Raw genomic sequence first — 12,856 nt, forward strand, 5'->3', positions numbered from 1 at the left:
GATGAGACACGAAGACAAGTGCTACACAAAGTACTTCTTTTCGCCAGGGTCTTGAGAGCACACAGGACGAGCAAGGAGCTGCAGCGTTGCTGAGCACGAAACTGGACGACAAGTTTGGTGGAGAGCCCGTACAACAGCGTGTGGTTCAAGGTCAAGAGCCTGAGCACTTCCTGCGCATGCTCAAAGGCAAGATGATCGTGAAACGTGGCGGTAGATCAAAGGGCGCAGCGACGGTAAGCGAAGCTGAAGAACAAGGCGGCACAGTTCATTTGTATAAAGTGCGCGGGACGAACGAATGGAACGTAAGATGTATACAAGTCGATTTGACCGCGACGTCTTTGAATAGCAACGACGCATTCATCTTGGTGACCCCGCGTGGATCTTTCGTGTGGTGCGGGAAACGCGCGAGTGGCGATGAACGAGAGTACGCGAAAGCGGCGACACAGATGATCTCGGAATCGGCGAAGCGATACGAGCTCGTTATGGAAGGCCAGGAACCTCAAGGATTCTGGGACGCATTGGGGGGTAAAAAGGAGTACGTGTCCTCGCCCAAGGAGGATAACACGATGGATGCCCGTCCGCCTAGGCTCTTCCATTGCTCGAACGATAAAGGATATTTCTACGCCGAAGAAGTGTTTGACTTCACTCAGAACGATCTTGAAGAAGATGATGTTATGATTTTAGATACGTTTAGGGAAGCTTTCCTTTGGCTTGGCAAAGACTGCAATGCCGTTGAAAAGAAGGAAGGTTTGCTGACTTTGCAGGTACATGGTTATCACTGAAATTTATATAAATATATTCAGCGAAGTTCACTTACCTAGTGGACTTCCACTACGAGTTATTTCACCGCGTCTTGCACGAGAATGTATACCAGAGGATATAACAAAATTCCTCCTTGTTTAAAGTCCGTAAAAATTTTTATCTGTAGAAATATGTCGACACTTGTAACGATGGTCGTCCGTCAGGAAAAGTGAATATGCTGGTCGTGAAACAGGGCCACGAACCCATCGGCTTCACGAGCTGGTTCCCCTCTTGGAGCGCTGATAGGGCAGCACAGGGCAAGAGCTTTGAACAACTGAAACAAGAGCTCAGTGGTGGAACTGGAGTTACCACAGTTGACGAGGTATGTCTGTATGTCAATCTGTAGTCACGAAGGTTTCTTGGTTAATCGTGTTTACTTTGAGTTCACAAAAGATGGAAGAGTACAGCTTATAAGCTGTAGATCATGGAAGGTTTTGGTTGATACAATCCAATAACTAACTATTCATGTATATTTTCTTTACTCGTAGGCCCTCAACGTCTATAACAAGAAATACTCGTTGGCAGAATTGCAGCAAAATCCACCACCTGAAGGTGTTGATCCATGTCATAAAGAGGTAAAAACGAAATACTATATTGTTTCCATTGCACACACCCCACCACACCACCACCACACCACCACCACACCACCACCACCAACCACCATCCACCCCACCAACGCCCCACCAAACCACCATCCCTCAAACCCACCACCTCACCACCACCACAACACCATCCCACCCACAACACCACCACCCCACACCTCACACACATGCCCACACACACACACACACACACGTCCGAGTACCATCTCTACAACATATTTGGAAGAATGAAGACATGAGTTGTGTTAGCCGGGATTAGCTTCAGTAAGAGGGATTAGCGGTAGATATACAGATTAACGGGGTGAAGGAGTCATTAGAATCAAGATTAAAATGGGATTAAGATAAGGAATATTGAACTCTGAACACTACAGGATATGCGTGGAGTAAAAAGGATAAAGAATCAAGCACCTCCCTCGCCCAGACACTTGTATGGTAAATTCCAACTTTACAGCTTTTACCTTTAACATCCCATTTCATTTCTATTTTAGCGTTTCCTAAACGAAGCAGAGTTTGAAAGTGTTTTTAATATGACGATTGAAGCATTCAGCAAACTCTCAGCCTGGAAGCAAGGTAATGCCAAGAAGAGCGTTGGCTTATTCTAAGTGTTGGTCTGAAAATAAACAATGTTGGTGTAACTAGCATATAATATATTGTTGTTAGGTTTGAATTTTTTTGCGATTTTGTTTGGTTCATATAAATTTGGCGACTTTATAGCGATAGACTGGTTGTAGATAATTATTCGTAGCAAAATCATGCACTTACAAAATACAGCATTTCTCTACATTCTTTTCAAACGCATAGCAGTTCTTTCTGCATGCAATGATAACTCATCTTTATAATAACTATCCGTATTATTAGTTTCTAATCTCGAAATGATATACTTTAAGAACTAGATGGATATAATTTTCAATTTATTCTACGTATTTTTTGTTAACATATTCGCTGTGTGTGGTGGTTGTCCACAAATCCACGCTTGTAATACTCTTATTCTCAATCAAGTATGCATTTGCTGTTCAATTTTCGTGTTGTGTTATTTTGAAATATATGTATTTTGATTTTTGCGTACGTCATTCCAAGATAAACGATGTTAAAGTTATATACGATATGACCTATTCGAGAACATTTAGGGTTTAATTACCTGTAGCAATTGTTTTTTCAGAGCATCTGAATCAGATAAACTAAAGTTATAACGCAAAACACCGCCACAAACAATGTCCAGTGATATCGTTCTATTTAAAAACTAGGCCATCTTGATCAGACAGTAGTAGTAATATACAAAGTAGCCTATATTTCAAGCGACCAAGCGGCAAGTGCATTCATCGTTTTATTTCTTCGATTCTAAAGGTAGCCCACATTCAAGGCAATTGGTATGCTTGTGCGAGATATATAAGACGGAGTTCTTTAAAACATTAGTTTTTCTGCATGGAGATACAGCTGCTATGCCTGTAGGCTATGCATGCATGTCCAGATTAAAAAAAAACACATCTACTTAATTGTAGCAAAAACAGACATATTCTTCATTCTTTTCAACGTCTGAACCCCTGAAGTTAACCATAAATCAAAAAGGACAAAGGTACCACCAAGGAGTTCTATAAAAAGCCGAAACCTTTATTGTTCAAGGCTTTGTTGCAAAATCATTTAGTCAATTCTTTACTACATCAGAAGGTGAACCATCGTAACATCGTTTATTAAAGATAATATGGTGACAGGGATGTCTCACAGAAACATCACGTTTTTCTGAGAGTGAATTAAACATTACAATGAACAACATATGTAAACTTGTTGCAAGATTAGGATCAGGAACTGGTGTAGATTTTAGATGTATAATTGTGCTCTCTCTACAGCCTTCTGGGCAACATCACATGTATATTTAGAGAGATACCGATATATTTAATAAAGATGAATAACGTCTGCATTTAATACTCAGGCAGCTTTGTGATAACCCCAAACAGGAATATGTGGGTGGAAGGTGGAACGCCCAATGTCAAATAACTATGCCAAAACTTTGATAACAAGACTCGTAATGAAACAAGGGATGAGATCACGCGATAACCTGCCATTGAAGAGCGAAACCTGACCCAATCGTGACCGTGCTATTTGGAATTTACGGCGACTCATTTTGGCACAATTCCCTCCTGAAAATATATCCTACCTGCGGTTTTACAGAGATACGGTGGCGCACGTTGAAGCAGTCGTGACGTGCAAATTGAGATGCCATCTCCAAAAAGCTTTGTGTTCGTGTTGAAAGAACCTCAGCATGAATCTTGCGGCGAGACATCAGACTGACGGGAGGACATATTGTGTGCGTTATAGTGGTGTAAAATAACGAACCGTATGCATCTGATAGGCAGACTGAAGACTACAACAGTTTATGAAAGTGAATGAACCATTCGACAAGCTTTTGTGAAACGGGCAAAATTGGTGGAGGTTGAATTGACGTCGAATTTCATGGTAAGATCTTGGTAAAATTACTTACTTGTCGGTTTGTATAGCATTGGATTTGAGGGGATTAGCTTTTTATTTTTCATACGGTATTCGCATATTCCTCTTGAAATATTGGGGTGTAACGATAGGGGAAGTCTATTGGTACGTGGTATTGCGATTTCAGACTGAAAAACTTAGTAAACTATCAAATTTTTCTGCGGCGTCGCGGTACTGAAAGCCCCCTCGTTATTCGTGTGCGATATATTTCGGTCAATAGGCTATATTACCTATATAGCGCTAGAACTTTCCATGTGCATGCATATGTTTGTAATCAATTGCTTTTCTTGGAACACAAGCAAAAAGCCACGTTCCATAATTCATCTTTCGTACGAGTTATTACACGCAGATGTTGCAATCGGCACTTGTATCAGTTGCATGTTTTCATATTGTACATGAATCATTTGGAATGTTTGTTTAATAAGTAGGGAATAACCTTTACATTAAAGGAAAATAGCATATCATACGGGGGGTTGTTTGTGCATGTTTTGTCCTTGGGAAAGCTTAGAATGATGAATTCTGTTAGAAAAGGCATTAAGACGAAGCATCAGTTGTTGTGTATGATTATCAACAGTGTTAGTTTAACAACACACGTCTATATATAGTTTACCACTGTTTATCACGAGACACGGTGAGTATATTTGTTCTCCTTAATCAATTGAGTGCATTCAAATAATCCAATTTGACATGATGATGAAGATACAGTCTGATTTTAATACTGATATGTTGGTTTTATCACCTGGTGTTTGCCGACAATCATAGATGGCCGGGGCTTATACCAAAGCAAGGTCCCTGTCGTATACAGCGTAAGTGCGGATAAACATTAGTGCTATTATGGTTCCTTTTATCGTTCATTGTGCGAATGCTGAAGAGAGCAGCTTCTTTTTCGTAATCTAAGATGGTATCTCATGTCAACAAGAAGAGTAGAAAAATTGTGAGCAATGCTGATGCCGACACATCATATACGTACTTCACAATGTGCTAAATTCCTGGCTTTGTAACAATTACCAACATCAGTAAGGGGCTGGGAATCAGACAATGGTTATTTACAATAGTCTGCTATAAATGTTTATAGCAAGCCTCGCGTTGGCAGGGCTTCGGTAATAAAGATCGACGTTGAATTGGATCGTTTCTAACGTCCACACTTCAGGGTATCTGTTACAAAAAAATTCGTACTATGTATATATACAACTTATACAGTATCAACTAGCTGCTTGGATACAGGGCTTTTCGTCCGAAGACCATGGGTGAAATAGCCTATATTCTTGTCTTTCAAAAGAATGTCTTTCAAAGAGGATATATGAGATTAATTCAGTACGTCTATTGTTAGTAAAAGGGAACAATCAAGAATGACGCCGTTCCATCTTTCAAGGAATATAGCAAAAATAAATCATCGATTTGTCTTCAACGCCCATATAATGTAACATAAATAGTTTTTTGTCAATTAAATGGAGGAACTGTTAGTGATCACGTCAGAAATGAAATAGTCGAAAACCGTTTTATGTCATAACGCGACGATAGACGATCCATTTGCGAAAGTGTCACGATGATAGAAATGCCAAGAAATGATCGCCTGCCATGGAATTACAGAACTGAGCTGATATTCCACGCCTCTCGAGACTAGATGAGACAAGATGTTCCCACGCTAACATATATCATGATCTTTCCGCGTCTTTCAATATCCGTATATCAGAAGGATAGGCATGTGCATGCATGTGTGAGGTATTGCTTATTGTTACGATGTGTATAACGGTTATTCTTTTCAGCCTTTGAGTGTTTTTTTGGCAAGGTTTGAAGAGTAAGTAAACAAATGTGTTTATATATATATACCGTGCTCAGGCCAACCCATCTTTGACCGGGTCTAGGGAACAGCGTGCATGGCACTGTATCTTTGATAAATTCTCATCAAACGCAGTTTATAACAAGTCAACTGCCTTAAATAGGGAACTAAACCATACTCGACGTTTTGACCCGAGAACCTTATCATATATCTCAACTGACTGAAGTTTGTTTATCGCGTGTACGCTTCACAGGTGCCAACATCATTGCATTTCTCAGTTATTATCCCTTTTATCGAACGGTTGGGAAACGGTTGGAAACTTCGCCGGTCATACTGCGTAAAAATATTCATTTTTTTCGAAAGTAATATACGCCTGGAGAAAACGCAGTTTTTATCTGGGAAGATTCGAAGCGAACGTTCAATATTTGCGGCGCTGGTGGTCGCATGGCACTGATGGCAGTGCCGATCGAGTTCCGACTATTTATAGTTTTTCTACTCAGAGATCCACTTCAAGCCTGAAGAATTTGCGTACACTTGATGTAAAATACCACTAAGTGCATGCAAGAAGTTGCCGGAAAGCAGAGCTTCCTCTTCCAGAAGCGAATAATGAAAATCCTGCCGTGTGTTATGCGTGGATAAACCTTAAACTTAGGGTGTATAGCGTCATTCGCACCAGTTCCACTGAGTTCACACATTATCCTATAATTACCACATATGCCCACTCACCTGGGGACAAACACATCCTCAATATTTGGAGCCGGCCACTTCGTTGCTTAGCTTCAACCACTTTGACGACTTTGGTCCAAATGTACATGCAGATGTAGTAATGGTTGGGCGTTCGACCCATTCTCCTCGTTAACGTTGCCTTCGATGACGTGAACTCAGACCTTTTGGGACCTATGCCGGGAAGAAAAAAGATAACAATTTTAACTGAATTATATCAATGAGTTATATTTATGAGTAATTGAGAAATACGATAAACTTGCAACATGAAGGTTCTCATGGACTAATTGACCTCTAAGGGGCATCTAAAAAGTATAAATACATCGTTCAAAAAATGCACTTTATAAGTTCGCCTGTCTTCGCAAAAGAGACTTATAGCGACCAATCGACCATTATTGTCCATGCAGTGTTACAAAATTAGTCAACAAAAATGGCTCAATCGGTTCTAAAATTGTTATTTACACGTGCAACTGCACGCGTTCTGGCTTGATGGACCTGTGCTTTACCACTATGGAGCTGTGCTTTACCACTATGGAATATTGGGCGTCGATGATAAGGCTGTACACATGCGCTTTTTTGGTAATGTTCCGAGAGTGTTTTGCTTGTACTGTTTATTGGTAATAAAACGTCAAACACCTGACCTTAGGGCTTCGAATGTTCGAAAAATTAAGAATCGCAGAGTAAACATTACCCAGCAATTTTGATAACTAATTAACATGACAGTAATTTCGGAGTTATTGCCTAAAAAAGAAGTTGCCACCCATGCAGAAAGAGATTTTCCAAATGATATTTCGCAGGATTTTGATGATAGTTGATATGGCGAGATACTTGTTTACAAATACATTAGTCCGGCTCAGTCACGCAGGCACGGCTGGTGTTTACTTTTAATGTTCAATCTAAGGACAGATGTGAAATTGATGTCTGCAAAAACGACGCAGTGTATGTTTTTTTTAGCGGTACGGGGTCTATAGGATATTCACTTTAACAAGATAAACGTATAAAGCTTATCAGACACCTACGTGCATAAACCTTTTTCGTTCACGCTGCTTTATAGCGACATATTGTGCTGGTTTTCATATGCAAGGGGAAGACACGTAAAATTGATTGCGAAGAAACATAAAAATGTTAGATCGAGTTTCATGGGTTCGTCTTAGGACCACTTGGTATGCCGGAAGCGTATTCTGAGTGCCCATACATAGCTATACACGTAAATACAAAAGCCGTATGCTAGCTCGTTTGCTGGTGTTTCAACTTCAAGGTATTGACAATTCACATCGCCTACAAACCCTTACCACGGTCCATGTACCCACACCATTGGCTATATACTACCAAATACGTTGAACGAATGCTAGCCCACTTTAACTATATTCTATCATCCTACTTTATTGCATGGTTATATTCACCAAGTAAAACCCGAGACGCGAATTTCAACTTTTTTATGCAGAGAAACACATGGGGAAAGAAGCAAAAAACAGCGACTGCTGCAGGCGTTAAGGCTGAGATCAGCAATGCGATTAAAGGCTAAAAAATAAAAGTTACACTATATTAGGACCTTATTAGGACCTAATTTAAGCTAAGGTACAGGTAGTAATCCAAAGCAATTATGATTACTAAAATATATTCAAAATTTTTATCATTGCGATTGCACTCCAATCTCTACATTGATGCATGGCAAAAAATTGTGGTTCAATTCAAGTAAACTTTCTTTCTTTCTAGTAGTTTCTTTCTTTACCCCGAGGAAGCCAATTTTCAAACATTCTTTATGGAGAAATCTTGATTAGAATGCTCTGCATTAGATTGGGAATTGGGATCCAGTAAATTCTCCATGGTATATAGTTTATATAAACTATCTACACGCATGCTGCAGTACAGATGGTGATCTTTTTTGATCGTCAAAAAGTCCCATTCCGCAAATTCTTTTGAAAATTAAAAAAAATGCACGCGCGTTCATGCCACAGTCGGGCATGCACCCACAGATCATCCTATTATTTGTTGAATCTTGCGCAATTTTCACTCAACAAAGATACGAGGTCGATCGCGATAAGGCCGTATCTGCATGCACATGCGATCACTCAATACCCTATGAAGTGGCTGCCAGTGATTATTTTCGCATCTGTTAGCATTAATTAATTACTGATTTGGGTTTATACTTAATAAGGTTGGAAGGCACTGCACAATCTGCACTAAATGCCAAAAGACTAGTGTGCGTTCACCTGCGTCTTGGACAGCGAATCCAGATCTACACCGAGATATGTCAAGATGAATATTGCGACACGAGTGTCGACCGTTTTAAACTGTTTGCGACTTTACTAAGAAAAAGCGCATCCTATATAGCGAAGACCAGGGGGCATATTAAACTTATCTCCACTGAAGAGTGTTCTGTGAGTAAATTTGTTTTGACCAATTTATAATGATTTATATGCATTTTCATATACACTTGGAAATCGATGTTGAGGGTCCTTTATTCCAGAAGTGATGATATTAATAAATGATCCCTTTTGATGCGCACTTTACTTTAATGTCGTCTGGGTTGGTTTACTTAAAGTCGAGACGAGTCGAACAGAATGCAAATCTGAAACATCCTGTGTCTTCAAGCTATAAGCCTAGGGGATTTATTAATCGATTTACTATTTACGATGTAGCCAACTCGATGACGCGCAAAACGGTTATCCCCAAGCGAGGCAGAAGAAATATGAATAGCCAGGCAAAATGTATGGTTTACGACAGAGTCGCATTACTTAATTCCTATAACGCTTTCATATCAGTCTTATCAGACCAAGCATTTCACGGCTTCTCGACTGTTTGAAACGGAAAATGCGACGTGAGAGTTGTTTTATACCGTAAATGGAACGGCAATATCAGCTATAGATAAGTTTGTTTTATAAAACGTATATTTCGGAAAGTTTCTTAAAAGATTCGTGTAGCTTTATAGATTTCAAGCAATAACTGTGGCGGCCGTTTGACGCCCAGCTGACCACATCTTAAAACATTACTAAACTCCTTCTTTACAACCTTCGTGCAATCCAAAAACCCATGTTTGGTATATAGGGGGAAAAATTATCAATAATTCTGTACTTTTTCTGCGCATGATCTTCGATTTTACCAACTAGTTTCTCATGCTCACAAAATGGCAGGTAAAGCATTAATTTCAAGCATGTTTGTCGTTTCACCGTTTCCCTTACTCCCGAACATTCAAATATAGATCAAATATCCATAATTTTATACAGTATATCGATTGTATAACAAAATGCGTTGATTTGATCTAATATATACAGTGATGGAATGCACGCTTTTTCCCACAACATGCAGTCATGTTGAGTCAACAAAATATAGATATTTTGAAGAGATTAGCTACCCTCATCTGTTCATTGACTCAATGCTATATCCATGAATTTCATACAAGTTTACTTTAGGATACTCTCGGGGGCTGAGCAACAGAGATAAAGATATATTTAGATATATAAATGCATGCATACAAAGGCGTCGTAAAAACACATGTTGTTTATTTTGTCTATATGTATATGAAAGAGACGCGTTGAATAGTCCGGTATGCCTACCATAATTGTGTCTGAATCGCAAAGTCACAAATAGTTTTTGAGACAGCAATTCTGGGGGAGGGGAAGTGCGGAAAGGATATAACAATTTAATATCACTATAAGAAGTTCGCAAGCATTTGCGTGTTTTTAGAAAATCGATATAGCGGACCATTATCTCAGCAGTCACATGGAGAGTGTGCCTTTGATTCAGTCTCTCGTGTATAACAGAAGGCAAAACCGAAACTGATGGGCTGGCTAATGACTTTTGTAACTATTTTTGTTTAAGATGATACTAATATTTAGGCTAATGGGTTGAATAGAGGCCCCAAGAGATTGTTTCGTATTAGCTAAAAAACATTTTAAGCTGACAGTAACCTTTCAACAAGTGGCAAAATTACTCAGCGTTGGACATTAAAAGAAATCTATAAACCATGTATACTGGCAATATGACTATAGTTAATTGAGGATTTTTCTTCCTAGGACAAGACTAGAGCGTCAAAAGATGTCCTCCGGTAACAACACGTCGTTCGGTTTGCCGTTGTTTATGAACCCGGAATTCCGGCACCTTCTAGACCAGCTTCAAGTGGCCCGTTTTAGTATATTCGCCTTCGTGTTTGTGTTGGGAATATGGGGGAACGTCATGGTCATCACGTCGATATGCACCGCGAAGCGATTAAAAACTTCAAGTAATTATTTCATAGCGAACCTGGCGATCGCCGATCTCGGCTCGTTGCTCATCGCAATGCCGATTGCTGTCATTGGACAAGTGACCGACTGGCCATTCGGTGCGATCGTCTGCAGATTCCTGAACCCGTTGAAAGATTTATTTCTTCACGTTTCGTGTATAACTTTAACGGCGATCGCCATAGATCGTTTCGTGCACACGGCGTATCCATTCAAACCTCATCTTTCATCTTACAAAGTCAAACTGACCATCGCGTTGATATGGCTTGTGGATTACCTTGTTGTGCCTCTGCCCATGGGTTTCGTGATGAAGATACGCAAGCATCCGTGGAACGGCTTCGACGTTTGCATGGCCGTGTGGTCGCCGGAGGGACGAAAAATATCGATTCTTGTTCTCTCCGGATTCCTGTTTCTTTCGGTTTTAATCACAGGTCTCTCGTACCTTGGAGTCGGAGTGGTTATGTTTCGTCAGCGGAAACGGATAAAACAGCGGGCCCAAGAGCAAGGCGCGGGAAATCAACAAAAAGCACTTAAGCGACAGCTGGAGAAAAACGCAAAGACGGTTAAACTCATGGTCGTGATTGTGCTAGCGTTTTGGTTCTCGGTTTTACCGTTGACAGTGTTTGGATTGCTGCAGGAGTTGAAGGTTTTGGTGTTAAATCCATCGCAGTATGTAATATCCATGTTCATCGTGTTGCATCTGCTGTTTCTACAGCATTGTATTAATCCCATAATCCTTTATGTTTTCTCCAAAGAAATGCGGGTCGGTTTCGCAGCCTGCCTTAAGGAGTGTAGTGGTAAGGGAGGTAGAGGATATCCGAGACAGTATGGTAGGAAAGCAAGCTTGAACGGAAAGCCTGCGTCGCTGAGTAGGAACGAGAAGTCAAAACCAAACGATGCCAGTTTGGCTGTGAATGGAGTCCCTAGGATGTACAAAATCGTGAATCATAACAAAAGAGGGCCAACTGTGCAAGTGTAAATGTACTAAAGATATCTAGAGCGCCAATGCGAACTAACTTGTCACTTGTGAACTGTTCTTCCTAGGAATCCAGAGTGTTGATCACCTCTGGGTGATCCAGTGTTACTGCAAGAAGAAACTGAACTTGATTTATTCCGGGTAGCTAGTTCCATTATGTCTAAATTTTTCTATAATAAGGACCATCTATTAGTCCAATGTTATAATAATACAGAATGCAGCCTAAACCTAACTCAATTATACTGGATGGTCTATCATTTTTAAGCAGCTCTATCATTTTGAAATTGTCCTGCCTGGAAATTAACCCAACTGTTCTGGTGTTGATATGATGAGCAAATATTCATTTAAAAGTGATTAGCGTGCGGTACTTCAATCAATAGCAATGTTAATTTCAAAAACAAAGGGTTCGCTCCACTCTAGATTTCTTCCGCAATAGGCAAGCAATTTTTGTATATAATAAATAAATATGTAAAAGAAAATGAGATATAAGAACAATATCCGTATGTTATGTACAAAGTGCAGCAGAATTCGAACAAGTGCGGCATTATTATCAAAAAGAAGATTTGGTGCGCTGCATATGTCTCTATATAGTCATAGTGAATTGATATTGAAAAATAAAAAAATAATATAGCAAAAAATGACGACGCTTGATATGAATAAACTGAATAAAACTATGTGTAAAACTCATAACTACATTTTTGACTAGAAATGGACGATTCCGATTGGTCAAGACTAACCCAATCGCTTGCTTGCTTCACCTCGCTAAAAGATACGCTGATGCTTGCTTACAGTGGAACATATGTGTAAATTTGTTGTTTTAAACATTTTGAATAATAAAAACATTGATTTGTTGAATTTAATTGAATAAGAACATTTCATGAAAATTAATTTTTCATCGACTTTAATTATAGGGTTGCAATTGACATTGAAAACCATCATCCAAAAGACTGAATTGTGTTTTTTATTTGTAAGGTTTTAGAATATAGAATCGCTGGAATTCTTTCAGATATATGTAAGTTGGGAGAAATTCTGAGTGAAACTCAAACAAGTTTATACTACAGACTGATACTTCTCGTGACAAATAAAACAAATTTTGCTAATTAAACTTGAGATGTGACCTCATATCGACCAATATTTCAACATAATTTGCATTTCTCACGAGAGCTAGAAAACCGCAAATGCTTTCAGTCTTTATCTTTACTTGATGATTACCAATGAACATGCATTTCATACAAATTTGGTTTACAAATCAGTGATGAGATTCTTCACCGTG

The 12,856-nt window shown here is 39.4% G+C and overlaps 3 protein-coding genes across 5 annotated transcripts in view; 2 read left to right on the top strand and 1 right to left on the bottom strand.

The window, feature by feature from the left end:
* The window catches only part of LOC114517486 (villin-1-like), a 7,674-nt gene extending 5,210 nt beyond the window's left edge, over positions 1 to 2,464 (top strand). The window contains exons 13-16 of the mRNA XM_028537225.1: positions 48 to 764; positions 929 to 1,123; positions 1,290 to 1,376; positions 1,892 to 2,464. Coding sequence (XP_028393026.1) covers positions 48 to 764; positions 929 to 1,123; positions 1,290 to 1,376; positions 1,892 to 2,005 — 1,113 coding nt within the window. The 3' untranslated portion in view covers positions 2,006 to 2,464. The remainder of the gene's footprint in view (positions 1 to 47; positions 765 to 928; positions 1,124 to 1,289; positions 1,377 to 1,891) is intronic.
* The window catches only part of LOC114517485 (F-box only protein 11-like), a 24,131-nt gene extending 17,665 nt beyond the window's left edge, over positions 1 to 6,466 (bottom strand). The window contains exon 1 of the mRNA XM_028537224.1: positions 6,391 to 6,466. The gene's annotated coding sequence lies outside the window, so the exon portion shown is untranslated. The remainder of the gene's footprint in view (positions 1 to 6,390) is intronic.
* On the top strand, positions 3,303 to 12,381 carry LOC114517491 (substance-P receptor-like). 3 transcript variants are annotated; one of them, XM_028537246.1, is made up of 3 exons: positions 8,541 to 8,768; positions 10,404 to 11,276; positions 11,363 to 11,481. In XM_028537246.1, the coding sequence occupies exons 2-3, from the start codon at positions 10,426 to 10,428 to the stop codon at positions 11,391 to 11,393; spliced, it is 882 nt and encodes a 293-aa protein (XP_028393047.1). In that variant the 5' UTR covers positions 8,541 to 8,768; positions 10,404 to 10,425; the 3' UTR covers positions 11,394 to 11,481. The 3 variants fall into 3 exon arrangements, with proteins under 3 accessions (XP_028393046.1, XP_028393047.1, XP_028393045.1); XM_028537245.1 differs by lacking the exon at positions 8,541 to 8,768 and adding an exon at positions 3,303 to 3,854 and having other exon boundaries at positions 10,404 to 12,381; XM_028537244.1 differs by having other exon boundaries at positions 10,404 to 12,381.
* Positions 12,382 to 12,856: the final 475 nt, after the last annotated feature.

This window comes from Dendronephthya gigantea, unplaced genomic scaffold, assembly GCF_004324835.1.
Source record: "Dendronephthya gigantea isolate DGI-Jeju-01 unplaced genomic scaffold, DenGig_1.0 000009F, whole genome shotgun sequence".
NCBI lineage: Eukaryota > Metazoa > Cnidaria > Anthozoa > Malacalcyonacea > Nephtheidae > Dendronephthya > Dendronephthya gigantea.

Coding starts and splice junctions, on each gene's coding strand:
- LOC114517491 (XM_028537245.1), top strand. CDS start 10,426: ATGTCCTCCGGTAACAACACGTCGTTCGGTTTGCCGTTGTTTATGAAC.